General features: G+C 37.8%; 1 protein-coding gene across 2 annotated transcripts in view; it reads right to left on the bottom strand.

The window, feature by feature from the left end:
* The window catches only part of LOC128655965 (cytochrome P450 2C5), a 72,769-nt gene that overhangs the window by 24,539 nt on the left and 20,559 nt on the right, over positions 1-27,671 (bottom strand). For both annotated transcript variants that reach the window (XM_053709582.1, XM_053709584.1), the window contains exons 3-4: positions 12,278-12,440; positions 8,656-8,805 (exon numbers count right to left, since the gene is read on the bottom strand). In XM_053709582.1, coding sequence (XP_053565557.1) covers positions 8,656-8,805; positions 12,278-12,440 — 313 coding nt within the window. The remainder of the gene's footprint in view (positions 1-8,655; positions 8,806-12,277; positions 12,441-27,671) is intronic.

Raw genomic sequence — 27,671 nt, 5'->3', positions numbered from 1 at the left:
AGGACTATTAGCATGCTCTAAGCTTTTACTAGATAGTGTAGGGAGCCCAATTAGCATGCTCTAAGCTTTTACTGGATAGTGTAGGGAGCCCTATTAGCATGCACTATGCTTTTACTGGATAGTGTAGGGAGCCCTATTAGCATGCTCTATACTTTTACTAGATAATGTAGGGAGCCCTATTAGTATGCTTTATACTTTTACTGGATAGTGTAGGAAGCCCTATTAGCATGCTCTATACTTTTACTGGATAGTGTAGGAAGCCCTATTAGCATGCTCTATACTTTTAATGGATAGTGTAGGAAGCCCTATTAGCATGCTCTATACTTTTACTGGATAGTGTAGAAAGCCCTATTAGCATGCTCTATACTTTTACTGGATAGTATAGGGAGCCCTATTAGCATGCTCTATACTTTTACTAGATAGTGTAGGGAGCTCTATTAGCATGCTCTATACTTTTACTGGATAGTGTTGGGAGCCCAATTAGCATGCTCATCGCATTTGTTTTACAAATGTAAGTATGTGTTTTAAATTACCACTGTAAAGTTTAGTGCTTTTTGAGACCTGAGATAAATTATTATTGCTCCATTGTTTGCAAACTAAATGCTATCGCCAGATTACGTGTTTTGCAGTAACAGGGGTGCGTTGCAAACCCAGCGTTAACAGGCAAGAAGTTAGCGTAGAGCAAAATTGAGCTCCATATTGCACTCCAATACCAGCGCTGCTTAAGTCAGTGGTGAGCTGGTTGTACGTGCTCATGCACGATTTCCCCATAGACATCAATGGGGAGAGCCGGCTGAGAAAAAGTCTAACACCTGCAAAAAAGCAGCGTCAAACTCAGTAACGCAGCCCCATTGATTACTATGGGGAAACACATTTTATGTTTACACCTAACACCCTAACATGAACCCCCGAGTCTAAACACCCCTAATCTTACACTTATTAACCCCTAATCTGCCGCCCCCAACATCGCCGACACCTGCATTATACTTATTAACCCCTAATCTGCCGCTCCGGACATTGCAGCCACTATAATAAACCCTAAAACTACCTGTAAAATAAAACCTAACCTAAGTTACACTAGCACCTAACCTTACACTACAATTAAATAAGTTACCTAAATTAAATACAATTAAATAAATTAAATAAAATTAGCTAAATAAAAAAAAAAACACACTAAATTACAGAAAATAAAAAACAAATTGCAAGATCTTTAAACTAATTACACCTAATCTAAGAGCCCTATCAAAATAAAAAAGCCCACCCTAAATAAAATAAACCCCTAGCCTAAAATAAACTGCCAATAGCCCCTAAAAGGGCCTTTTGCGGGGCATTGCCCCAAAGAAATCAGCTCTTTTACCTGAAAAAGAAATACAAACAACCCCCCCAACAGTAAAACCCACCACCCACACAACCAACCCCCCAAATAAAAGCCTAACTAAAAAAACCTAAGCTCCCCATTGCCCTGAAAAGGGCATTTGGATAGGCATTGCCCTTAAAAAGGCATTTAGCTCTATTGCTGCCCAAAGCCCTAACCTAAAAATAAAACCCACCCAATACACCCTTAAAAAATGTTAACACTAACCCACGAAGATCGACTTACCGGGAGAAGGCTTCATCCAAGCGTCAAGATGTCCTCAACGAAACCAGCAGAAGTGGTCCTCCAGATGGGCAGAAGTGGTCCTTCAGACGGGCAGAAGTTTTCATCTAGACAGCATCTTCTATCTTCATCCATCCGGCGCGGATCGGGTCCATCTTCAAGACATCCGGCATGTAATATGTAAAGGGGGGGGGCTGTAAAGTGGCTAAAGGTGTGTGTTATAAGCTTTCTTTATGGCTGGAATAGGACTGTTTACAAAAATGTCCCTTTAGCATTTATTGGAAGTTTGCATCTCATAGATAAGAAAGAACCCTATAAAACTTTATGTATATTTGTGTGTGTGTGTGCATGAGTGAAGTGTTTTTCATAGTAAACTTCCTTAAACTGAATAGGGAAATAACATGAGTGTGCATGAGGCTTACTCCCTTGCCGGTCCCAGGACAGACATACTGATTTGCTGCTTAAAGTCTTTTTCAATGGGGTGTGAATACTTAGGACATTTTGAGGTAAATTATCTTTCTTTTTTACATAGAGATGTTCAGGTGATATTTTCTAGTCAGCTTTTTACAGCTATGCTGCATCACTTTCAACAGCATATTATAGTTCAGAACTAAAGAAGGAACTCCTCTGCGTGTGCACCATAAGTTTAGCACTTGAACAATATTGCATGAATTTTGCTTTGTATCCTCATAGAAGTCTATTATGTGACATATTTACCGCACTACTGCTATCTGACATGCCGATGTTAGTGTGCCATAGATTATCTCTCAAGCAATAAGTAATAACTGTGGACCAGTAACAGCAGTTATGAAGTAGCGGTCACAAAGACCGCTGCTCCATAACCTGTATGCCTGCTGTGAGCAGATGGACAGACATCGCCGGAAATCAACCCGATCGAGTATGATCGGGTTTATTGACACCCCCTGCTGGCGGCCTATTGGCCGCGAGTCTGCAGGGGGCGGCGTTGCACCAGCAGCTCTTGTGAGCTGCTGGTGCAATGCTGAATATATTCAGCGAGGTCTGTCGGACCTGATCCGCACTGTCGGATCAGGTCCGACAGACCTTGATAACTAGAGGCCATTGACTGTGCTAGAGCAATGTTAATGCACATTTGCGCTAATATTTTTGCAATCTACTTGTAATTTAACCCTATGTGAGCCTGGTTCATGTTTGCACAAACACATTTACAAACTTGATTTTTTAAACACTGACATTTTTTGCAAACAATTTTAAATTAATATATATATCTTACTACCAAAAAACGAAACAATATTTAATTTTTGCATATTGAATGCATTAAAAACACATTTATAAAGCATCAATGACTGTTAATGATTGCTTCAGTTATATTGTCATTAAAATCACTAGAAAATTCTTCTCAATCTGTTTACACCCTTTTGTCTTATTGTGAATTTAAAATAAAGCTACAGTGATACCTATTTGTGATGTCTATCTAAGGTTCTGGGATGCTGGCACACAGACACACACAAAAAAACACATAATTTATGTAAGAACTTACCTGATAAATTCATTTATTTTATATTGGCAAGAGTCCATGAGCTAGTGACGTATGGGATATACAATCCTACCAGGAGGAGCAACGTTTCCCAAACCTCAAATTGCCTATAAATACACCCCTCACCACACCCACAATTCAGTTTAATGAATAGCCAAGTAGTGGGGTGATAAAGAAAGGAGTAAAAAGCATCAACAAAGGAATTTGGAAATAATTGTGCTTTATACAAAACAATCATAAACCACCATAAAAAGGGGGGGCCTCATGGACTCTTGCCAATATGAAAGTAATGAATTTATCAGGTAAGTTCTTACATAAATTATGTTTTCTTTCATGTAATAGGCAAGAGTCCATGAGCTAGTGACGTATGGGATAGCAATATCCAAGATGTGGAACTCCACTCAAGAGTCACTAGAGAGGGAGGGATAAAAATAAAAACAGACATTTTTCACTGAAGAAAATTAATCCACAACCCAAAATATAAGTTTATTCTCATAAATGAAAGAAACAAACTTAAAACATAAGCAGAAGAATCAAACTGAAACAGCTGCCTAAATGAACTTTTCTACCAAAAACTGCTTCCGAATTAGCAAATATATAAAAACGGTAGAATTTAGTAAATGTATGCAAAGAAGACCAAGTTGCTGCTTTGCAAATCTGATCAACTGAAGCTTCATTCCCAAAAGCCCACAAAGTAGAGACTGATCTAGTAGAATGAGCTGTAATTCTCTGAGGCGGGGCTTGACCCGACTGCAAATAAGCTTGATGAATCAAAAGCTTTAACCACGATGCCAAGGAAACAGCAGAAGCCTTCTGACCTTTCTTAGGACCAGAAAAGATAACAATAGACTAGAAATCTTCCTGAAAGCTTTAGTAGCTTCAACATAATATTTAAGAGCTCTCACCACATCCAAAGAATGTAAAGATCTCTCCAAAGAATTCTTAGGAATAGGACACAAGGAAGGGACAACAATTTCTCTATTAATGTTGTTAGAATTCACAACCTTAGGTAAGAATTTAAATGAAGTCCGCAAAAATGCCTTATCCTGATGAAAAATCAGAAATGGAGATTCACAAGAGAGAGCAGATAATTCAGAAACTCTTCTAGCAGAAGAGATGGCCAAAAGAAACAACACTTTCCAAGAAAGTAGTTTAATGTCCAAAGAATGCATAGGCTCAAATGGAGGAGCCTGTAAAGCCTTCAAAACCAAATTAAGACTCCAAGGAGGAGAGATTGATTTAATAACAGGCTTGATATGAACCAAAGCCTGAACAAAACAGTGAATATCAGGAAGCTTAGCAATCTTTCTGTGAAATAAAACAGAAAGAGCAAAGATTTGTCCCTTCAAGGAACTTGCAGACAAACCCTTATCCAAACCATCCTGAAGAAACTGTAAAATTCGAATTTATGAGAAGAACACCATGAAATGTAAGTCTTCCAAACTTGATAATAAATCTTTCTAGAAACAGATTTACGAGCCTGCAACATAGTATTAATCACAGAATCAGAGAAACCTCTATGACTAAGCACTAAGTGTTCACTTTCCATACCTTCAAATTAATGATTTGAGATCATGATGGAAAAATGGACCTTGAGACAGAAGGTCCGGCCTTAATGGAAGTGGTCAAGGTTGGCAACTGGACATCCGAACAAGATCCACATACCAAAACCTGTGAGGCCATGCTGGAGCCACCAGCAGCATAATTGATTGCTCCAAGATGATTTTGGAGATCACTCTTGGAAGAAGAACTAAAGGCGGGAAAATATAAGCAGGTTGATAACACCAAGGAAGTGTCAACGCATCCACTCCTTCTGCCTGAGGATCCCTGGACCTGAACAGGTACCTGGTAAGTTTCTTGTTTAGATGAGAAGCCATCAGATCTATTTCTGGAAGACCCCACATCTGAACAACCTGAGAAAACACATCTGGATGGAGGGACCAGTCCCCCAGATGTAAAGTCTAAAGGCTTAGATAATCCGCTTCCCAATTGTCTCTACCTAGGATATGAACCACAGAAATTAGACAGGAGCTGGATTCCGCCTAAGCAAGTATCCGGGATACTTCTTTCATAGCTTGGGAACTGTGAGTTTCACCCTGATGATTGACATATGCCACAGTTGTGATATTGTCTGTCTGAAATCAAATGAACGGTTCTCTCTTCAACAGAGGCCAAATCTGAAGAGCCCTGAAAATAGCACGGAGTTCCGAAATATTGATTGGTAATCTCACCTCTTGAGTTTTCCAAACCCCTTGTGCTGTCAGAGATCCCCAAACAGCTCCCCAACCTGAAAGACTCGCATCTGTTGTGATCACAGTCCAGGTTGGATGAATAAAAGAGGCCCTTTGAACTATACGATGGTGACCTAACTACCAAGTCAGAGATAGTCGAACATTGGGATTTAAGGATATTAATTGTGATATCCTTGTATAATCCCTGCACCATTGGTTCAGCATACAAAGCTGGAGAGGTCTCATATGAAAACGAGCAAAGGGGATCGCGTCTGATGCTGCAGTCATGAGATCTAAAACTTCCATGCACATAGCTCCTGAAGGGAATGACTGAGACTGAAGGTTCCGACAGGCTGCAACCAATTTTAAACGTCTCTTGTCTGTTAGAGACAGAGTCATGGACACTGAATCTATCTACACTGAACCAATACGGTTCTGAGGAATCAAAAAACTTTTTGATAAATTGATCCTCCAACAATGTTTTCGAAGAAACAACACTAGTTGATTCATGTGAGATTCTGCAGAACGTAAAGACTGAGCTAGTACCAAGATATCGTCCAAATAAGGAAACACCGCAATACCCCGCTCTCTGATTACAGAGAGTAGGGCACCGAGAGCCTTTGAAATGATTCTTGGAGCTGTCGCTAGGCCAAAAGGAAGAGCGACAAATTGGTAATGCTTGTCTAGAAAAGAGAATCTCAGAAACTGATAATGATCATCTGGATAAATCGGCATATGAAGATATGCATCCTGTAAGTCTATTGTGAACATATAATGCCCTTGCTGAACAAAAGGCAGAATAGTCCTTATAGTCATCATTTTAAAAGTTGGTACTCTTACATAATAATTCAAAATTTTTAGATCCAGAACTGGTCTGAATGAATTTTCTTTCTTTGGGACAATGAATAGATTTGAATAAAAACCCCAGATCCTGTTCCTGAAATGGAACTGGCATGATTACCCCTGAAAACTTCAGGTATGAAACATACTTCAGGAAAGCCTGAGCCTTTACTGGATTTGTTGGGATGCGTGAGAGAAAATATCTTCTCACAGGAGGTCTTACTCTGAATCCTATTCAGTACCCCTGAGAGACAATACTCAGAATCCATTGATTTTGGACAGAATTTGTCTAAACATCCTTGAAAAATCTTAATCTGCCCCCTACCAGCTGAGCTGGAATGAGGGCCGCACCTTCATGTGGACTTGGGGGCTGGCTTTGGTTTCTTAAATTGCTTGGATTTAATTCAATTTGAAGAAGGTTTCCAATTGGAAACAGATTCCTTGGAGGAAGGATTACGTTTCTGTTCCTTATTTTGTCGAAAGGAACGAAAACGGTTAGAAGCTTTAGATTTACCCTTAGGTCTTTTATCCTGAGGCAAAAAAAAACTCCCTTCACCCCCAGTGATAGTTGAAATAATCGAATCCAACTGAGAACCAAATAACGTATTACCTTGGAAAGAAAGAGATAGAAATCTGGACTTAGAAGTCATGTCAGCATTCCAAGATTTAAGCCACAAAGCTCTTCTAGCTAAAATAGCTAAATACATAGATTTAACATTTATTTTGATGATATCAAAAATGGCATCACAAATAAAATGATTAGCATGTTGAAGCATGCGAACAATGCTAGACAAATCAGAATCCAATTCTTGTTGCACTAAATTTTCCAATCAAAAAGTTGATGCAGCTGCAACATCAGCCAAAAAAATTGCAGGCCTTAGAAGATGACCCGAATATAAATAGACTTTCCTTAGATAAGATTCAAGTTTCCTATCTAAAGGATCTTTAAAAGAAGTACTATCTTCCATAGGAATAGTAGTACATTTAGCAAGAGTAGAGATAGCCCCATCAACTTTGGGGATCTTTTCCCAAAACTCCAATGTAACTGCTGGCAAAGGATACAATTTTTTAAACCTTGAAGAAGGAATACAAGAAGTACCAGGCCTATTCCATTAATTAGAAATCATATCAGAAATAGCATCAGAAACTGGAAAAACCTCTGGAGTAACCACAGGAGGTTTATAAACAGAATTTAAACGTTTACTAGTTTTAATATCAAGAGGTCTAGTTTCCTCAATATCCAATGTAATCAACAAAGAACGAATATACTCCATTTTAAATAAATAAATAGATTTGTCAGTGTCAATATCTGAGGAAGGATCTTCTGAATCAGATAGATCCTCATCAGAGGAGGCTAATTCAGTATGTTGTCGGTCATTTGAAATTTCCTCAACTTTATGAGAAGTTCTTTTGTGTTTATTAGAAGGCGGGATGGCAGACAAAGCCTTCTGAATAGAATTAGCAATAAATTATTTTAAATTCACAGGTATATATTGTACATTAGATATTGAAGGAACAGCAACAGGCAATGTACTATTACTGATGGACACATTATCTGCATGTAAAAGTTTATCATGACAACTATTACAAATCACAGCTGGAGATATAATCTCCACAAGTTTACAACAAATGCACTTAGCTTTGGTAGAACTGTTATCAGGCAGCAGGGTTCCAACAGTGATTTCTGAGACAGGATCAGATTGAGACATCTTGCAAATGTAAGAGAAAAAAACAACATATAAAGCAAAATTATCAATTTCCATATATGGCAGTTTCAGGAATGGGAAAAAAATGCAAACAGCATAGCCCTCTGATAGAGTAAAAAGGCAAGAGGCATATAGGAAAAGGGTTTTAAATAATGAAAATATTTGGCGCAAAGTGTGACGCACAACACAAACAGAAAATTTTTTTTTGGTTCTAACAACATCCTGAATTGATGCACTCTCGTCATTGAAGACGCAACCTTGTGAAAGGAAGTGACGAATTTGCGTCATCTAATGTAACTTCACGCCAAAAGATCTTGCACCAAAAATGACGCAATATACTTTGGCATTTTGCGCCCTCGAGAGCCTAATTCTGCCCGTGAGCAGTGGTCTTAAGACCGCTACTTCTTAACTTCCCCTTCAGGCAGACCTGAAGCAGAGTGGGTCAGAAGCAACATCCACTGCTTCATTAATTGCCCCCCTAGGATTATATTAAGTAATGTGCTTAAATGCAAGTGCTATGGAGTGCTAACACATAATCCATGAGTTATTTGTGATACTACTGCAAGTCAATGGTGAAATTGGTTAATTTCTCCCATGTTACTACTTTGGATGCTACATTAAATACATGCTGCCCATCATGACTATAATGTGAAGAGGAAGCTTATCTTACGTTATTATCTAACTGACACCTGTATGGTATATTCTTTGACAGGGTTTTGTTGTAAAATGCGTATATTACAATAGAAAGTAAAAACAGATGCTGACCTTTGTACGATTCCAACTTTTCAGTTAAAGCATCACTTTCTTCATTAATTTTATCTTCTAGAGATTTCTTTCCCATTCCATAGTCTCGCAAAGTTGAAAGAGAAAATCTTCTCATAACTTTCCAGTTTTCTCCATTAGCAAAAACAACACCTGAATGAAAATATAATGCTGAAATGTTGAAATATACCAAGTTTAAAAAGATATTATACATATTGCAAGTTGTCCTTCATATGCTTCAAATCATGTGTGAGTTGTCATACTTAGCTTACTCATACGTAGAAACCACTATCCATAACTCACATTGATGGAGGCATATTGCTTCACATAAAACCAGAGTAAAACCTTGTCAATTTCCATGGAAAGCATTCAAATGATTCTATCTTTGTGTTTAAACTGCATAGAAGTTTGTAATTTGTCATTTTTTCAGATTTGTTATAAAAAATATGAATGAAACAGATGAAATGTTTAGCCATAAGTAATTGTTGATAGGGTGTTTAGAAATATAATAGGTGCAATTTACATATTTAAATACATTTTTTTCTCTGTGTTACGCTCTCTTGGCTAATTTTCTCCATTGTTTACAATGGATTTTACCAGATGGAAGATGTAGAACATTTTTAGCATAATTAGGTGTGGATTAGTGTGGCAGACATGTTAGTTTGTTTTTTTAATAGCAATTTCATACAATACACTTTGTGGAGTCATCAATATGTTATGCCCATTTAGTGTTCTGCAACAATCTACCCATCTGGTGATGTGAAGAGTATGAACACTATTTATGTTTCTTTGTGTGATTTTTTTTTTTTAAAGTGAGTGCCCATATTTTATGAGAAATTCAAAAAGATTTGCCAACATGCTTGATTTTGAATAGGGCTGTAAAAGGCATATGGATAGAGAATCACCACATTGAGGTCAATAAATACTCTTTAGTTCCAATAATCTTCTTTTTTTTATATTACTTCAAATGTATTTAATGGTCCATTTTTACCAAGCCAAGTGAAAAACAGAGTTTGTCTAACATAAGCCCCAGCGGGCTGCACTTTAGTGCTTGGGTCTTCTAAGGAAGCCTACAGAGATATTTAGACAATCTCAAAGTGTATACATAATCCTTAAATGGATACCAATTGTAAAATGTGTTTTCCCCTTAATGTGTTGCTAGTGACCTGTTATACCAGGTGCAAAGTTAAAAAGTATTGGGAACTGCTCCTTTAAACATTTTTTTTATTTGATATTATTTGGCTAATTGAAACCAAAACCCATTGGTATCACAATCATACCTATCGAAATGCATTGAGTCTGCAGTTTATCAGACCATCATATTTTATCTCCCACATATACGCAAATACTTATATACTGTTATTTTCATTATGGGTGGTAGTTAAAATGATCAACACCAGATATCTCATTGCAAGAATAGACCAATCAAAGCAATTTCCAATATATTTAAAACTATGCAGTAGTTTTAACAAGCGAATACATTAGGGGTAAAAATAATTTCAGTACACTGGCTCTTTAAAGCCCAGGACCAGTTAGTCGTTGATCAATTAAAGAGATATAATGCACCAAAAAAGTATTTAGTTGCATTACATGTCTCATTGATATGGAAGAGGGGAATAGGAAACGTTAAAAGAATTTTGGATGTTGTACTTTACTCCAAGGGTCTTAAATATATTTGTTATAACATTTTGGAATGAATTGTTGCATCTCAGCAAATGTTTGCATCTCTGTTTTGCCACATCAGTTTACCCATCCTCAGCTATACCCAATGGCAGTATTTGTACTAGAAGGTATAAGATGTTTAATACTTGCCAAAACTTTTTTTTTTCTTCACATTTTTGTTTTATATTGCAATTGTCATACCTTAAATTGCCCAATGGCTTTTGTCTTATTTGGAAGGCAATAAGGTAGTGAACAAATGTGTGTTAGTCTATATTGCCTTGCATAAATACTGAGGACTAGATTACAAGTGAAACACTATCTTAACATGCACCCTAAAAGGGGCAAATTTGCACATTTGCGAGCGCACATTACAATAATCAGTCATTACAAGTGCAGAGCACTTTTTGTGCTAAGCACAGTTCACCAGAGGTTAGACTTTCATGATTCAGATAGGGCATGCAATTTTAAACAACTTTCCAATTTATGTTTACATTCATCACATTTGTTTTTTTCTATTGGTATTCTTAGTTGAAAATCTTAGTTGAAAGCTAAAGCTAGGTAAGCTCATATGCTAATTTCTTAGCCCTTAAAAGCCGGCTCTTATCTGAGGGCATTTTGACAGATTTTCACAGCTAGAGGGTGTTAGTTCATGTGTGAGGGCTAAAATGCATATCTGTCAAAAGAACTAAAATAAGGGGGCAGTCTTCAGAGGCTTATATACAAGGTAATCAAAGAGGAAAAAAATATATTAATATAACTGTGTTGGTTATGCCAAACTGGGGAATGGGTAATAAAGGGATAATCTTTTTAAACAATAAAAAAGTATACTGTCCCTTTAAAAATATATGTATATGCTTATATATTCCCAAATCTGGAATGCACTCATCATTTCCTTTAGCACCAAGTTATATAGTAATAATATTCAAAAGAAAACTCAGTGTTCTATTAATTGCTTGAAAATATAATTATTAAAGGTTTCGGCCCTAACAGGGGCCTTTTTCAGGTGAGGACCAAAATGTTTAATAATGCTATTTTAAAGCAATTAATGAAACACTAAATTTTCTTTTGAATATATGCTTATCTACATATATATTTATGTGTTGATATGTGTATATACACATTTAAACAGACACACACATATATATATGTATATATATATATATATATATATATATATATATATATATATATATATATATATATATATAGTTGGTGCCCTCTGATAACAAGCGAATATATGAGTGTTATATAATCAATGATATATTATATGTTCAAAACAAAAATAAAAATAATAAAAATATGAAAAGCTCAAAATTCATCCAGGCCCAGGCTGCCCTGTGTGTGTGTGTGTGTGTGTGTGTGGGGGGGGGTGACAAACATACACAGGGATGCCACATGACCTAGCACAGTCAGGTGAAAGATGATGGTTTGAAAGCAATGGTGAATGCACTCACGTTTGGTGTTGCACCAGGAATGAAAGGTGCAATAAAGGCAGACTGGATTGGCACAGTGCAGACTAATCTCCCGCAATACAACAGCACTGCAGACAATGGTCTTCTGGCAGAACCTCTCATGAGGGGGTGGATGATTAATACAAATATATAGTAAGTGTAAGATCAAAAGCTTACATTTATTAAAACAATAAAAACAAGCAAAGTTTTTCTCAGCTCCATTGGTTGTTTCATCAGGCTTGTAAGCTTTTGATCTTATACTTGCTATATATTTATATTGCCCAACACTGCACAACTTACCCCCTGCAATACCAACTCACATTTGTGTTACTGAGTAGAGCGCAAAGATACTGCTTGTGAAAACGCAATTTTGCTCTCCACTCGTAATCTAGGCCTGAATAAGCAATAAATGATAATAAGCAGTAATGAAATACACTGCACACCCACGTGATTATCTAAGTCAGGAGCAGCATATCTGTTACAGTTCATCATAAAACTGAAGAAAATGTTACCATGTCCATTAGATAATTCATCAATAATTGGGACTTTTCCTCTCCCGGAAAACTCATCAGCATTGTTCACTAGAGCTTCCTTCAATGTCTCATATCCACACAGCATAACAACCTTTTGGGTCCCCATTTGGATGCTGTACACAGGGCCATACTTTTTAGATAGCTGAAAAAAACAAATAATATTATAAATTAAAAGCACTTATTTTAGCAATAGCGGTTTTATGATATTTTAACTTATGTTATTTACATAGTAACATAGTAGATGAGGTTGAAAAAAGACAAAAGTCCTTTGAGTTCAACCTATACAAATATTAATCTGTCTGCAATATAAACTTGAGTTGTTCTTAAGCTTGAGTATCTATGCCTAAATTACATATAATTACACACACATATATATATATATATATATATATATATATATATTACATATAATCTCAAATACCTATTACTTTTATATTATAGTACCAGTTGTGACAAGATAAATCAGCACAAATACAGATACCAGCAACACCTCCACCAGAGGGTAGCTTGACTGCATGAGCAAAAATACGGCTACCTTAGTGATCCATGAGGATCTATCGTGGGATAAACACCAGACAAAGAGGTACATATGTTGTGACAATGGTAAGCATAAGTGATAAGGGCTGTGTACAACACCTATTTCACAGGACACCACTATCATATAATAGTAAATGGCATCATGAAAAAAAATATATTAGGATCTATGTACAGCCCCAGTTTAATCAGATTGCCACCAGTACAAAGCTGGGTACAGTGTAAATAACATAATAGACATAATAAAATGCAATAAACATCCATAGCACTTAGACCATAACATTTGGAGGCTTAATAGTCCATTGTGAGACCACAACCAGCTCAGCGTAAATTGCCTGTATGCTGCAGCTGTTAGAAGGTGTAAATATAGTTACAACCTCAAGTCCTCCATCGTAAACTGGGCTCCTGAATTATTTTCAACAAGAGGGATGTCCGTGATGTATCCGGTGAGTATTGTGGATATTTATCCGCCAAAATGAGCATCCATTAGCCAGCTTTGTATAGGATCATGTTGCAAGATTTCTGTATAACTTTGTCCAGCCGTAAAGGTAAGAGACAGAGCCGCCCACTCTGGTGACGTCACTGCTGATGCGCGTTTCACCATATTAAAAACAGTTCATTGTTTTTTAAAGAAACAAATAGTTAATTTAAATCTCAAAGACTGGTTTAACAACTCCTGGCAATTTCAGCCACAACCCTCTGCCAGCGGATGAGTTGAAAAGCGGAATTCCTAAAGTCTTATACAGATACCACTTTCAAATAAAGGTTTTTCCTTTTTTAAGAATTTAGATAAATGCTGCAAACTCAACCTTTTCATTGAGCCCATTTGGAATTGCAGTATTCAGTTTATACATTCAGGCAGTCTCTTTTTTAAGAAGGATATAATCTATATTTTCTCCTCTTCCATAGAGTGAGCAAGCCTCTATTCCTATGACCTTAAAGTAATTTGTGGAGCAATTGTGGCTTTTTTCCTGAGAACCAGGAGAGATAATATGGGGGACTTTTAGGTGACCCCCCTCAAGGGAAAGTTGATGAATTACAAATTGTTAATTTATCCTCTTTCCCTCTTAATAATGCACACATTAACCTATTGAAGAAAGGCCTTTCTTTCCGTCCAGCAAATGGCCTAGATAAGTTCACAGTTATAAAAGATTTCCATTTATTTGCGAGAAAAGTGGTACTTTCACATGTAATGAAAGGTAAACCAAACCCAGAAGCATCCAAAGTTTTTCAAGAAATTAATATGTCAGGAAGACCAAGCTACTATGGACACTCTAATGCATTTGCTGGAGGAAAATTAAATTTTCAATGAATTAGTACTTGTAAGCCAACCTATTGAAACACATAGGTTAACTGAGGTGAGTATAAAAGTTAATTCTGGTTTAAAAAGAAAATCTGACTTTATGCCAGCACTAGCACTTGTACCTGCAGTACAACTATTTGTAAAAGAGGTAGAGAAGGAAATAAAAAAAACTACCTTTTGATAAAATAACACAAGATAACCTAACATGTGAGGAAACATTAGCCTTAAATGAGCTAATGAACAAGTCAGTCATCGTCATAAAACAGGCCGACATATGTGAAAACCTGGTTGTCATGAATGAGAGAAACTATGTAAATGAGGTTAAAAGACAGTTGAGAAATAAAGATCAGTATCTCCCTCTATCAAATAATCTGCTCAATAAGATACAAGCAGAATTTCTTAATTTATTAAATAAGGCAAGAAAAGATGGGTTAATCTACAATAAGTAATTTAGATATCTATGTACTGAGTTCCCCAGAGTCCAAGTTTTTTATTGCATCCCAAAACTCCATAAAAATATGAGAGACCCTCCAGGATGGGACATAATATCTGGGATAGGGAGTGTTACTGAGAACCTGGGAAACTATGTAGACAACACTTTCCTAAAACCATTCTTTCCTACACTGCCTTCATATGTAAAATATACCAGTGATATTTTGAGAAAGTTGGATGGAATAGAAGTTGAACAAGACACCATACTGGTCTTCCATGATGTAGAGGGACTCTATTCATCCATTCCTCCCAAAAATGGTTTAAAAGCAGCAAGACATTTTTTTGGATAAAAGAGGTACTCCCTTCAAAAAACATACTGAGTTTGTTTTAGAACTCTTGGAATTTGTCTTAATAAATAATCTGTGCCCCATCATACGCATGCGTCCATCTAGGTTTGTGGAGATTTTGGTGGTATTTGGAGATCTCCAAGAATGGATTGACCCAATTTGGCTACGCTATATCGACGACGTGTTCCTCCTTTGGAGGGGCATGAGCGAATCATTGAAAGAGTTTTTGAAAATACTTAATACAAATATATTCAATATCCTGTTGATTTTTTAATACAATGCAGAGGAGTTAACTTTTTTAGATGTAAAAATTAAAAAAGAGGGAAACTCTGACTACTGAAATTTACAGAAAAGATACTGCCACCAATAATATACTGGAGGCATCAAGTCATCATATGCAATTCCTAATACAAGGGATACCAGTAGGACAGTTCCTCCGGTTAAGGAAAAACTGCTCAAGTAAAAGAAAATTTGATACACATGCAGTCTAAATGTATAACAGATTTGAGAATAAAGGGTACTCTAAACGAAATTTGAGATATGCAATGAACAGGGCTAGGAAAGAAAAGAGAGATGACTTATTATACAAACAAGTAAGAACAGTTGACCAAAATGTACGGTTTGTCACTGAATATAATTGCCATTGGGAGAGAATTCATACAATTCTTTCCCAAAAATGGCAATTTTTACAAGCAGATGAAGCAATAGAAAAAAAAGTAGGAGAAAACCCCTCTTTGGTCGCTAAAAGAGCCCTGAATCTTAAGGACAAATTGGTAAGGAGCTATTTTGTGAAGAGCCCAAATGAAAAAGATTGGCTAGTGGAACATTTATTTATTTATTTATAAAATATTTTACCAGGAAGGATACATTGAGATTTCTCTCGTTTTCAAGTATGTCCTGGGATCACAAAACATTGCATTGATACAATAGGGTACAATAAAATACAAAAACAATAATAAAAATACACATTATATGCAAACATTTAACATAGAGCAGGTATGAAATATTTATCCATGACAGGAGCATTCTGTTTTGAGATATGTATAGAGGGATCTCTTAAAGGATTTTAGGCTTGGGGAAGTTTTTAAAGTGTGAGGGAGGTCATTCCATAATTGTGGCGCTCTGTAGGAAAAGGAGGATCGAGCTGCTTTTTTTTTTGTATTGAGGCAAGCTAAATAATGTGCTGTTATTGGATCGGAGGTTATAGGAGGTGGGAATAGCAGGGGAGAGCATTCTGCTCAGGTAGGGTGGGAGCTTCCCAGAAAGGCTCTTAAAGACAAGGCAGGAAAGATGGAGGGTGCGTCTGGATTCTAGCGACAGCCAGTTTAGTTCTTTTAGCATGTCACAATGGTGGGTCCTGTAGTTACATTGTAGCACAAAGCGGCAGAGCGAGTTATATAACGTATTTAGTTTATTAAGGTGAGTTTGCGGAGCAGGTGCATATACTATGTCCCCATAATCCAAGATAGGCATCAGCATTTGCTGTACAATCTTTTCCTTTACTGTAGGGCTGAGGCAAGATTTGTTTCTGTACAGGGCACCTAGTTTTGGATAAAGTTTAGAGGCAATTTTTTCTATGTGGAGTCCAAAAGATAGATTGGGGTCTAACAACATACCTAAGTATTTAAAAGAGTGGACTGCGGTCAGCGTGCAATTGGATTTTGTTTTGATGCGAAGATGGGAATTTTGTAATTTATGTATTTTAGGTCCCATTCCAAAGATCATTGTGACCGTTTTGTCAGTGTTTAGGAAGAGTTTGTTTTTCGAGATCCACTTTTCTACCTCTGTGAACTGGTCTTGGAGCACTGTTTCAAGCTGCAGCAGATCAGATTTGTTTGCATAGATTACCGTGTCGTCTGCGTACATGTGTACAGTTGAGGATTTGCAGACATTAGGCAAATCATTTATAAATAATGTGAATAGTAGGGGGCCGAGAATGGAACCTTGGGGAACACCACACGTGACTGGGAGAGGGAGGGAGTCAATGTTAGAGACAGAGACATATTGTGATCGATCCGATACATATGATTTAAACCAGGTTAACGGGTGATCAGCAATACCAGAGTTTTTTAGTTTGAGAAGTAGTAGGTCATGGTCCACTGTGTCAAAAGCCTTTGCAAAATCAAGGAAAATAGCTCCAGTTAGGTCTCCTTGTTCCATGGCAGTTTGGATGTCGTTGCAAACTTTTAGGAGGGCAGTTGTAGTGGAGTGATTCGGTCTGAAACCTGATTGATCAGGGGTCAGATAGTTAGAAAGTTGGTAATACTCGCATAATTGCGTATGGACGCATTTTTCTAGGATTTTTGACAATACAGGGAGCAGTGATATAGGACGATAGTTAGAAACCAAGGTTAACTCCCCACTTTTATGAATAGGCACTACTCTTGCAGTTTTCCAGAGTTTGGGTATGTATCCAGACACCAAGGATTCGTTAATTAGGGTTGCAACAGGCTTAGCAATTGCCGGCGCACTGAGCTTCAACAGCATTGCTGGGATTTGATCAGGTCCTGACTGGTTTTTCATTTTTAGATTATCGAGGTGTTTCTTAATGACATTGAAGGGTACAGGTCTAAAATTGAACTTTTCTATATTGGGTCTTTGCTGTTTTAGTGGGGCCTGATCCACATTTGTAGCTTCATAGAAAAATTAAAGGTTGTTTTCAGTGTGGGCATTGTGTCCTTTGTAGATACATAGTGCGAACAAAATATTTTTCAACAGGGATTCAAAATTATCCAATGAAGCAGTTTATTAACTGCAAAACCGAGAATGTAATTTATCTCCTTTCCTGCAGCTGCCTGGTTTTCTATGTAAGAAAAAGTAGACGTATGCAAAAAGCCACAATTGTTCAACAAATTACCTTAAGGTAATAGGAATAGAGGCTTGCTCACTCATGGATGTATAAACAGAATACTGTAATTCCAAATGGGCTCAATGAAAAGTTTGAGTTCGCAGAATTTCTCTAAATTCTGAAAAAGGAAAAATCTGTTTTCGAAAGTGGTATCTGTATAAGACTTTAGGAATTTGCTTTTCAACACATCTGCTAGCACAGGGTTGTGGCTGAAATTGCTATTTGTTTCTTTAAAAGACAATGAACTGTTTTAATAAGATCTTTTTTTTAAATGTTATATCAATTTACGCAAATCACAATTAGTGTTTGGGATTTAATTCACTTAATTTTGTCTTGTTAAGTTATGTATTTCTTTTCTTTTATTATTAACGTTTCTTTCTATGTCTTGGTATAAAACTACTATTGCCAAAAATGTCACCTATCCTAAAAAAAGGAGCGCCCTGGAGATGAATCTAATTGTACGTTTTAGAAATAAGGAAAGCGAATCAAGCTCTTTAAGTCTTTAAATAAGCGGGAAACCATTCCTCCAATTAACGTTTGCAATGAGGAAGCCCCAAAGACGTTGTAGTCATGTGGGGGGTGAAACATGCGTCAGCAGTGATGTCACCAGAGCGGGCGGCTCTGTCTCTTACTTTTACGGCTGGACAAAGTTATACAGAAGTCTTGCAACATGATCCTATACAAAGCTGGCTAATGGATGTTCATTTTGGTGTATAAACACCCACAATACTCACTGGATACATCACAGACATCCCTCTTGTTGAAAATAATTCAGGAGCCCAGCTTACAATGGAGGACTTGAGGTGGTAACTATATATACACCTTCCAACAGCTGCAGCATACAGGCGATTTACGCAGAGCTGGTTGTGGTCTCACGATAGACTATTAAAAATCCAAATGTTATGGTCTAAGTGCTATGGATGTTTATTGCACATTATTATGCTACAACAATTTTACACTGTATCCAGCCTTGTACTGTTGGCGATTTGATTAAACTGGGGCTGTACATAGATCCTGATATATCTATTTGTTTCATGACGCTGTTTACTACTATATTTTTTTTTTTCTTTTAAAGATTTTTATTAAAAGAAAATAATTTTACAGAGTAAGGAGATTTTACAACAACAGTAGTCATACATAGATATATTTTCTTAGCCATGCTCTGATATCTATTTAAATGAAAGAAAATGAAAAATAAATTTTCAGATAACAGCTGTCATTACATATCTTTGATGTCAGATATCAAAATCGTATCAAATATAATACAGATAATATAATCATCATATCTCCCAATGTTAATATTTGTCTAAAAGAAGAGTATAAAGATATAGAAGTAAAAAGAGAGGGGGTAAGGGGGGAGGGAAGAGGGTTAGGGCATCTATGTTTAATGGTTTTATCCTATTGAACATATTTTAATATGATTCAGTTGACCTCTTGTAATTGTACTCCACTCCACAAGTCCAACAGTCCCTGGTGAAATTGTATTTTGTTTGTTGTTAGGTAATGTAATCTTTCTAGCTGCAGCATGTCTGTAGTCTGCAAGTGCCAGTCTTGGATTGTCGGTATTGCACCAGACTTCCACCTCTTGGGTATTAATTTTTTAGCACTATTTATCATTATTAGGAGGAGGATTCTATGCAACTTATTTTGAAGTTTCGGGATCTCTTTGAACATTAGTAGATGGAAGTTAGGTTCTACCTCAACACTCAATACAGATGAAATAAATCTGAATATTTTTCTCCAGAACCCAACTATTTGTGGGCACTCCCACCATATGTGCTTTATTGTGCCTGTCTGTCCACATGCTCTCCAAAATTTGTTGCTAATATGTGATTTAGACTTATGCATCCTGAATGGTGTTAAGTACCATCTGCTGATGAATTTAATATGCATTTCCTGTGTTGTGGCTGATGCTGAGGCATTTGCCGCTAATTTAAATGAATTGAGCCATGTTTTAGTGTCAAATTCGGTATGTAATTCTGTGTTCCAAGATCTGACATAATTTGGCAAAGTTGTCTCATTTGGTGTGAGTAATATTTTATATATTAAGGATATGGTGTGACGAGGCAGGGTTTCTTGTGTACACAGTTTTTCAAAAGGTGTAAGGTCTCTTTGCATACTGGATTTTTGTCTGTGTGTGTTATATAGTGGAGTATTTGCATACGGGTTAGCCATGTGGAGAATATTTTTCCATCCCACTGTTGTAGTTTTTCTAAGGGAGCTATTGTCCCATTCTCTATTATGAAGTGTAATGTTCCCTCTCTCAGTTTATATGGCGGCCTTTGGGTGATTTTTGTGTTACTTAATGGTAAGTCAGCATTTTCTCTAATAGGGAGAAGTGGACCAACTCTGGTTGATACATACAGGTTAGTGGCAATGGTCTTATCCCACTCTTTAAATGTTTCAGATAAACCGGGTATTGGTATATAGTATCTGGGCGCTTTCTAGGTTCTGTCCATGCAAGGGAGGCCGAATTGCCCTTTTCCAATATATAGTTGTCCAGTTGGACAGTGTTATGACTCCACTCCACTATCTGCTGCAATAAGATTGCTCTTCTATATAATACCAGATTTGGCACCCCCAATCCTCCCCGCTCTCTAGGTAAAAATAACGTTCGCCTCTGTATCCTGCTCTTCCTCCCTCCCCATATGAAGTTGTCAAGTATGTTTTGTAATTGTCGTAGAAACTGGTCGGGTAGGGGGATTGGCACAGTCTGAAATAAATATAGTAACCTGGGCAAAATATTCATCTTTATAATACCCACTCTGCCCAGCCATGAAAGTGGTTTACAGTTCCATGAGCACAAATCATCAATAATCTCTTTCTTAAGCTGTGAATAGTTGTGTTTGAATAGGGAGCTTGGCTTGGCAACCAGGAATATTCCCAGATACTTTAATTTTTCTAAGGCCAGCTTCAGACCGTAGTCCGATGCTAGTTTTTGTATTAGATGTGGGGGGGGGAGGTAACGTTAAGAAGCTCTGACTTGGACAAATTTAAGTGAAAATTGGAAACTTGACTATATCCCCGTAATTCTGTTAGCAATTCTGGTATAGAATCTTCAATTTTAGTCAATGTAAATAGTATGTCATCCGCATACATCATCAGTTTACTCTCCGTCTCCCCTATCTTTATACCCTCAATTTTTGTATTGAGTCTAATTTTTTGGGCTAACATTTCAAAAGAAAGGAGAAACAACAAGGGGGGCAAATGGCAGCCCTGACGGGTTCCAATGGAGATAGAGAATGTCTCGGACAACTCACCGTTCACCTTCACTTTCGCATTGGGGCCTGAGTACAGGGAGAAGACCTTGTGGAGGAAGTTATCTCCTATGTTCATATTTATCATGGTTTCTCTTAGAAAGGACCAGTCAACCCTATCAAAGGGCTTTTCTGCGTCGGATGCGAATAGAGTCAGTGGATAATTATGGTGGTCAGTGGTCAGTGGTTCGCATATTCTATTATGCATAGTGCCCTGATGGTATTATCTTTGGCCTCTCTGTCTGGTACAAAACCAACTTGGTCCGTATTAATAAGTCTGGGTAAATATTTGTTGAGTCTATTGGCTAATATTTTAGCCAATATTTTAACGTCTGTATTCAGAAGTGAGATTGGTCTATAGTTACTGGGTCTGTCATGGGATCTTCCTGGTTTAGGTAGCACCGTGATATGCACCTCTAGCATTCTAGATGGTAATGTTTTAGTAGATGTCAAGTCGTTAAATAAAGAAAGAAGATGTGGGATTAGAATAGTCTTGTAAACTTTATAATATTTAGTTGTGAACCCGTCAGGGCCTGGGCTTCTACTCGAAGGGAGGTCTTTGATTGCCATTCCTATTTCACATTCAGTTATTTGGGAGTCCAATGCTGATTTTTCCTCTCCATTAAGCTTAGTGAAAGGAAGGTTTGTAAAATAATTTGCAATTCTTATTTGTTTATCTTGATACTGTGACTCTGAGGAAATGGGTTGAATATTTTTTAAATTGTATAAATTATGGTAGTATTGTCTGAATTCTTTTGCTATTCCCCTACTATCTTTTATTAGAGTAGTGTTCTCTCCTATCAGTGAATGTATATAGGATTTGTATTTTTTACGTTGTGTGGTTCTGGCCAAAAGTTTGCCAGGTTTGTTCCCCTGGTTATAGTACAGTTGTCTAAGATACATTGCTTGTCATTGGGATTCTTGAAATAGGAAATCTTTTAATTCCCGTCTGGTTTGTGCTAACTCAGTAAAGATTGTCAAGTTACGTGGTTCCTTTTTGTGTATACATTCCAAACGCTGTATAGTAGAGTGTAAGGGGGGTAGTTATCAAGCCGTCAACCTCAAATACGCTGGAATTCCGCAGCGTATTTGTGGCGAGGCTGATTCGCCTTAGTTATCAAAGGCTAGAGACCGGCAAAAGTAGAAATTTGTGACGTAAACTTCGATCCGACACAGATCGATTCTTACGTCACTCCAGATGTTCCGCACACAAGTGCGGCACAATCTGACTACTTTTGCTAGTTATCAAATGACTAGCAGTTACACTCGGCACTTTTCCGGCCCAGCGTACCTGGTTTTCAGGGCGGCGGATCCCATAGGAATCAATGGGAGTCTGACCATAGCGAAAGTACAAGTTCGCTGCTGCCAGACATCCCATTGATTTCTATGGGAGCTGTCTACACCTAACACCCTAACATGTACCCCGAGTCTAAACACCCCTAATATGTCCCCCCTACACCGCCGCAACTAAATAAAGTTATTACCCCCTAAACCGCCGCTCCCGGAGCCCACCGCCACCTACATAATACCTATTAACCCCTAAACCGCCGCTCCCTGACCCTGCCGCAACTATAATAAATGTATTAACCCCTAAACCGCCGCTCCCGGACACCGCCGCAACCTACATTATACCTAGTAACCCCTTTCCTGCCCCCCCTATACCGCCGCCCTCTATAATAAAGTTATTAACCCCTATCCTGCTGATCCCGCACCTCGCCTCAACTAAATAAATAGTTTAACCCCTAAACCGCCGCTCCCAAACCCCGCTGCAACCTATATTAAATTTATTAACCCCTAATCTGCCCCCCTTACACCGTCGCCACCTATAATACATTTATTAACCCCTATCCTGCCCCCCACTACACCGCCGCCACTGTAAGAAATTTATTAACCCCTAAACCTAAGTCTAACACTAACCCTAACACCCCCCTAACTTAAATATTAATTAAATAAATCTAAATAATATTTCTATTATTAACTAAATTAATCCAATTTAAAACTAAATACTTACCTTTAAAATAAACCCTAATATAGCTACAATATAAATAATAATTATATTGTAGCTATCTTAGGATTTATTTTTATTTTATAGGTAACTTTCAATTTATTTTAACTAGGTACAATAGCTATTAAATAGTTATTAACTATTTAATAGCTACCTAGCTAAAATAAAGAGAAATTTACCTGTAAAATAAAAACTAACCTAAGTTACAATTACACCTAACACTACACTATACTTTAATAAATTAATCCTATTTAAAACTAAATACTTACCTGTAAAATAAACCCTAAGATAGCTACAATGTAATTAATAATTACTTTGTAGCTATTTTAGGATTTATATTTATTTTACAGGTAACTTTGTATTTATTTTAGCTAGTTAGAATAGTTATTAAATAGTTATTAACTATTTAATAACTACCTAGCTAAAAGAAATACAAAATTACCTGTAAAATAAATTCTAACCTAAGTTACAATTAAACCTAACACTACACTATCATTAAATTAATTAAATAAATTAAATACAAATAACTACAATTAAATACAATTACATAAACTAACTAAAGTACAAAAAATAAAAAAAGCTAAGTTACAAAAAATAAAAAATAGGTTACAAACATTTAAAAAATATTACAACAATTTTAAGCTAATTACACCTAATCTAAGCTCCCTAATAAAATAACAAAGCACCCCAAAATAAAAAAATTCCCTACCCTATTGTACATTTAAAAAGTTCAAAGCTCTTTTACCTTACCCGCCCTTAAAAGGGCCTTTTGTGGGGCATGCCCCAAAGAAAACTGCTCTTTTGCCTGTAAAAGAAAAATACAACCCCCCCAACATTGAAACCCACCACCCACATACCCCTAATATAACCCAAACCCCCCTTAAATAAACCTAACACTACCCCCCTGAAGATCATCCTACCTTTAGTCGTCTTCACTCAGCTGAGCCACCGATGGAACTGAAGAGGAGATCCGGATCGGCAGAAGTGATCCTCCAAGGGGCGCTGAAGAAATCTTCCATCCGATGAAGTGATCCTCCAGGCGGCGCTGAAGAAGTCTTCCATCCGAACGATGTCATCTTCCAAGCGGCGCTGAAGAAGTCTTCTATCCGGGCAATGTCATCTTCCAAGCGGGGTCTTCAATCTTCAATCTTCATCCCGCCGACGCGGAACATCCTTCTTTCCCGACGGACTACAGACGAATGAAGGCTCCTTTAAGGGACGTCATCCAAGATGGCGTCCCTTCAATTCCGATTGGCTGATAGGATTCTATCAGCCAATCGGAATTAAGGTAGGAAAAATCTGATTGGCTGATTGAATCAGCCAATCAAATTGAAGTTCAATCCGATTGGCTGATCCAATCAGCCAATCAGATTGAGCTTGCATTCTATTGGCTGATCCGATCAGCCAATAGAATGCTAGCTCAATCTGATTGGCTGATTCAATCAGCCAATCAGATTTTTCCTACCTTAATTCCGATTGGCTGATAGAATCCTATCAGCCAATCGGAATTGAAGGGAAGCCATCTTGGATGACGTCCCTTAAAGGAGCCTTCATTCGTCGGTAGTCCGTTGGGAAAGAAGGATGTTCCGCGTCAGCGGGATGAAGATTGAAGACCCCGCTTGGAAGATGACATCGCCCGGATAGAAGACTTCTTCAGCGCCGCTTGGAAGATGACATCGCCCGGATGGAAGACTTCTTCAGCGCCGCCTGGAGGATCACTCCATCGGATGGAAGATTTCTTCAGCGCCCCTTGGAGGATCACTTCTGCCGCTCCGGATCTCCTCTTCAGTTCCATCGGTGGCTCGGCTGAGTGAAGACGACTAAAGGTAGGATGATCTTCAGGGGGGGTAGTGTTAGGTTTATTTAAGGGGGGTTTGGGTTAGATTAGGGGTATGTGGGTGGTGGGTTTTAATGTTGGGGGGGTTGTATTTTTCATTTACAGGCAAAAGAGCAGTTTTCTTTGGGGCATGCCCCACAAAAGGCCCTTTTAAGGGCTGGTAAGGTAAAAGAGCTTTGAACTTTTTAATGTAGAATAGGGTAGGGATTTTTTTTATTTTGGGGGGCTTTGTTATTTTATTAGGGAGCTTAGATTAGGTGTAATTAGCTTAAAATTGTTGTAATATTTTTTTAAATGTTTGTAACCTATTTTTTTATTTTTTGTAACTTAGCTTTTTTTATTTTTTGTACTTTAGTTAGTTTATTTAATTGTATTTAATTGTAGTTATTTGTATTTAATTTATTTAATTTATTTAATGATAGTGTAGTGTTAGGTTTAATTGTAACTTAGGTTAGGATTTATTTTACAGGTAATTTTGTATTTCTTTTAGCTAGATAGTTATTAAATAGTTAAAAACTATTTAATAACTATTCTAACTAGCTAAAATAAATACAAAGTTACCTGTAAAATAAATATAAATCCTAAAATAGCTACAATGTAATTATTAATTACATTGTAGCTATCTTAGGGTTTATTTTACAGGTAAGTATTTAGTTTTAAATAGGAATAATTTATTTAAGTGTAGTGTAGTGTTAGGTGTAATTGTAACTTAGGTTAGTTTTTATTTTACAGGTAAATTTCTCTTTATTTTAGCTAGGTAGCTATTAAATAGTTAATAACTATTTAATAGCTATTGTACCTAGTTAAAATAAATTGAAAGTTACCTGTAAAATAAAAATAAATCCTAAGATAGCTACAATATAATTATTATTTATATTGTAGCTATATTAGGGTTTATTTTAAAGGTAAGTATTTAGTTTTAAATAGGGTTCATTTAGTTAATAATAGAAATATTATTTAGATTTATTTCATTAATATTTAAGTTAGGGGGGTGTTAGGGTTAGTGTTAGACTTAGGTTTAGGGGTTAATAAATTTATTACAGTGGCGGCGGTGTAGTGGGGGGCAGGATAGGGGTTAATAAATGTATTATAGGTGGCGACAGTGTAGGGGGGGCAGATTAGGGGTTAATACATTTAATATAGGTTGCGGCAGGGTCCGGGTGTGGCGGTTTAGGGGTTAAACTATTTATTTAGTTGCGGTGAGGTGTGGGATCAGCAGGATAGGGGTTAATAAATTTATTCTAGGTGGCAGTGGTATAAGGGGGGCAGGAGAGGGGTTACTAGGTATAATGTAGGTTGCGGCGGTGTCCGGGAGCGGCGGTTTAGGGGTTAATACATTTATAAGAGTTGCGGCGGGGTCTAGGAGCGGCGGTTTAGGGGTTACTAACTTTATTTAGTTGCGGGGGGCTCCGGGGGCGCCGGTATAGGGGGTAGAACAGTGTAGTTTAGTGTGGGTGCTTAGTAACAGGCTAGCAAGAAAGCTGTAAAAAAGCCGAAGAGCAGCGAGATCGGATGAGTGATAACTCTCACAGTCCGCTGCTCATCGCCCCATACTTGGTGCGCGGCTTTTTGACAGCTTTTTTGATAACTTAGGCGAATTTTTTCAGGTCCGCGGCGGCGATGGTAGGCGAGCTTAGGCGGGCGTATTGAACCGGCGAAGGCAGGAAAGTTGACACGTTGATAACTAGAGGCCTAAGTGTTCATGTTTAGTCCGTTTTTCTATCATAAGTCTCGCTCTTATCTTTATTAACTCTCCCCTTATGACACATTTATGGTCCTCCCATGTTGTAGAGTTAGATGTTTCCGAACCTGGGTTGTGCACAAAATATTCTCAAATCAATTTCCCTATTTTCTCTGTAATTAACAGGTCTGTCAAAAGATGGTCGTCCAGCCGCCATATAAAGTCTGTGAGGGGTGTCTCTGGCCACAGTGTTGTGCATACCACTGGGGCATAGTCAGTCCATGAAATCGTGCCTATATCGCATTTGACTATCGTAGTCAAACCTATTGAATCTGTAAATACGTAATCTATTCGCGAGTATTTTTTGTGAACAGCTGAGTAATAAGTATAGAGTACGCCAAATATCATGTAGATTAACCCCTTAATGACAACTGACGTACCAGGTACGTCATGCAAAAACAACCAGTTAATGACAATAGACGTACCTGGTACGTCAGTTGTCTAACAGAGTGCTGGAAGCGATCGCAATCGCTTCCAGCAGCTCTCAGGGTATTGCAGTGATGCCTCCATATGGAGGCATCCTGCAATACCTTTTTAGAAGACTCTGATGCAGAGAGAGCCACTCTGTGGCCCTCTCTGCACCTGTAGCGATGGTGCCGGTTCGTTGGTGGGTGGGAGCGTAACAGGGAGGAGGGTGGGCGGCCCATCGCTACCCGGCATCCAGTTCCTAGAAGTGCAATGTGCACGCTGGGTGCCGGGAGCGTGCGGGGGGGCGCGCGTGCGCGTGCATGTGTGCGCGTGCGCGCGCATTAGCTGGCCACTGACACCAATGAGGAGGGAAGAGGGGGGGGGAAAAGATTTAAAAAAACTTAATATAAAAGGATCTGGGAGGGGGAGAGGGATAGGGGTATTGTGGGGGGCTGCTACACTACAGAAAACATAAAAAATTGCAAAAGAGGAAAAAATACTTTTGTTTTTGGGGCAAATTGGGTACTGGCAGACAGCTGCCAGTACCCAAGATGGCAGCAATTAGATAGGGGAGAGGGTTAGAGAGCTGGGGGGGGGGATCATGGAGGTTGGTGCTAAGGCAGGAGTCCATCACAGCTAAAATTTTTTTTTTTTTTTTATA

This window comes from Bombina bombina, chromosome 4 (assembly GCF_027579735.1).
Source record: "Bombina bombina isolate aBomBom1 chromosome 4, aBomBom1.pri, whole genome shotgun sequence".
NCBI lineage: Eukaryota > Metazoa > Chordata > Amphibia > Anura > Bombinatoridae > Bombina > Bombina bombina.
This window is presented reverse-complemented; position numbering and strand designations above follow the sequence as displayed.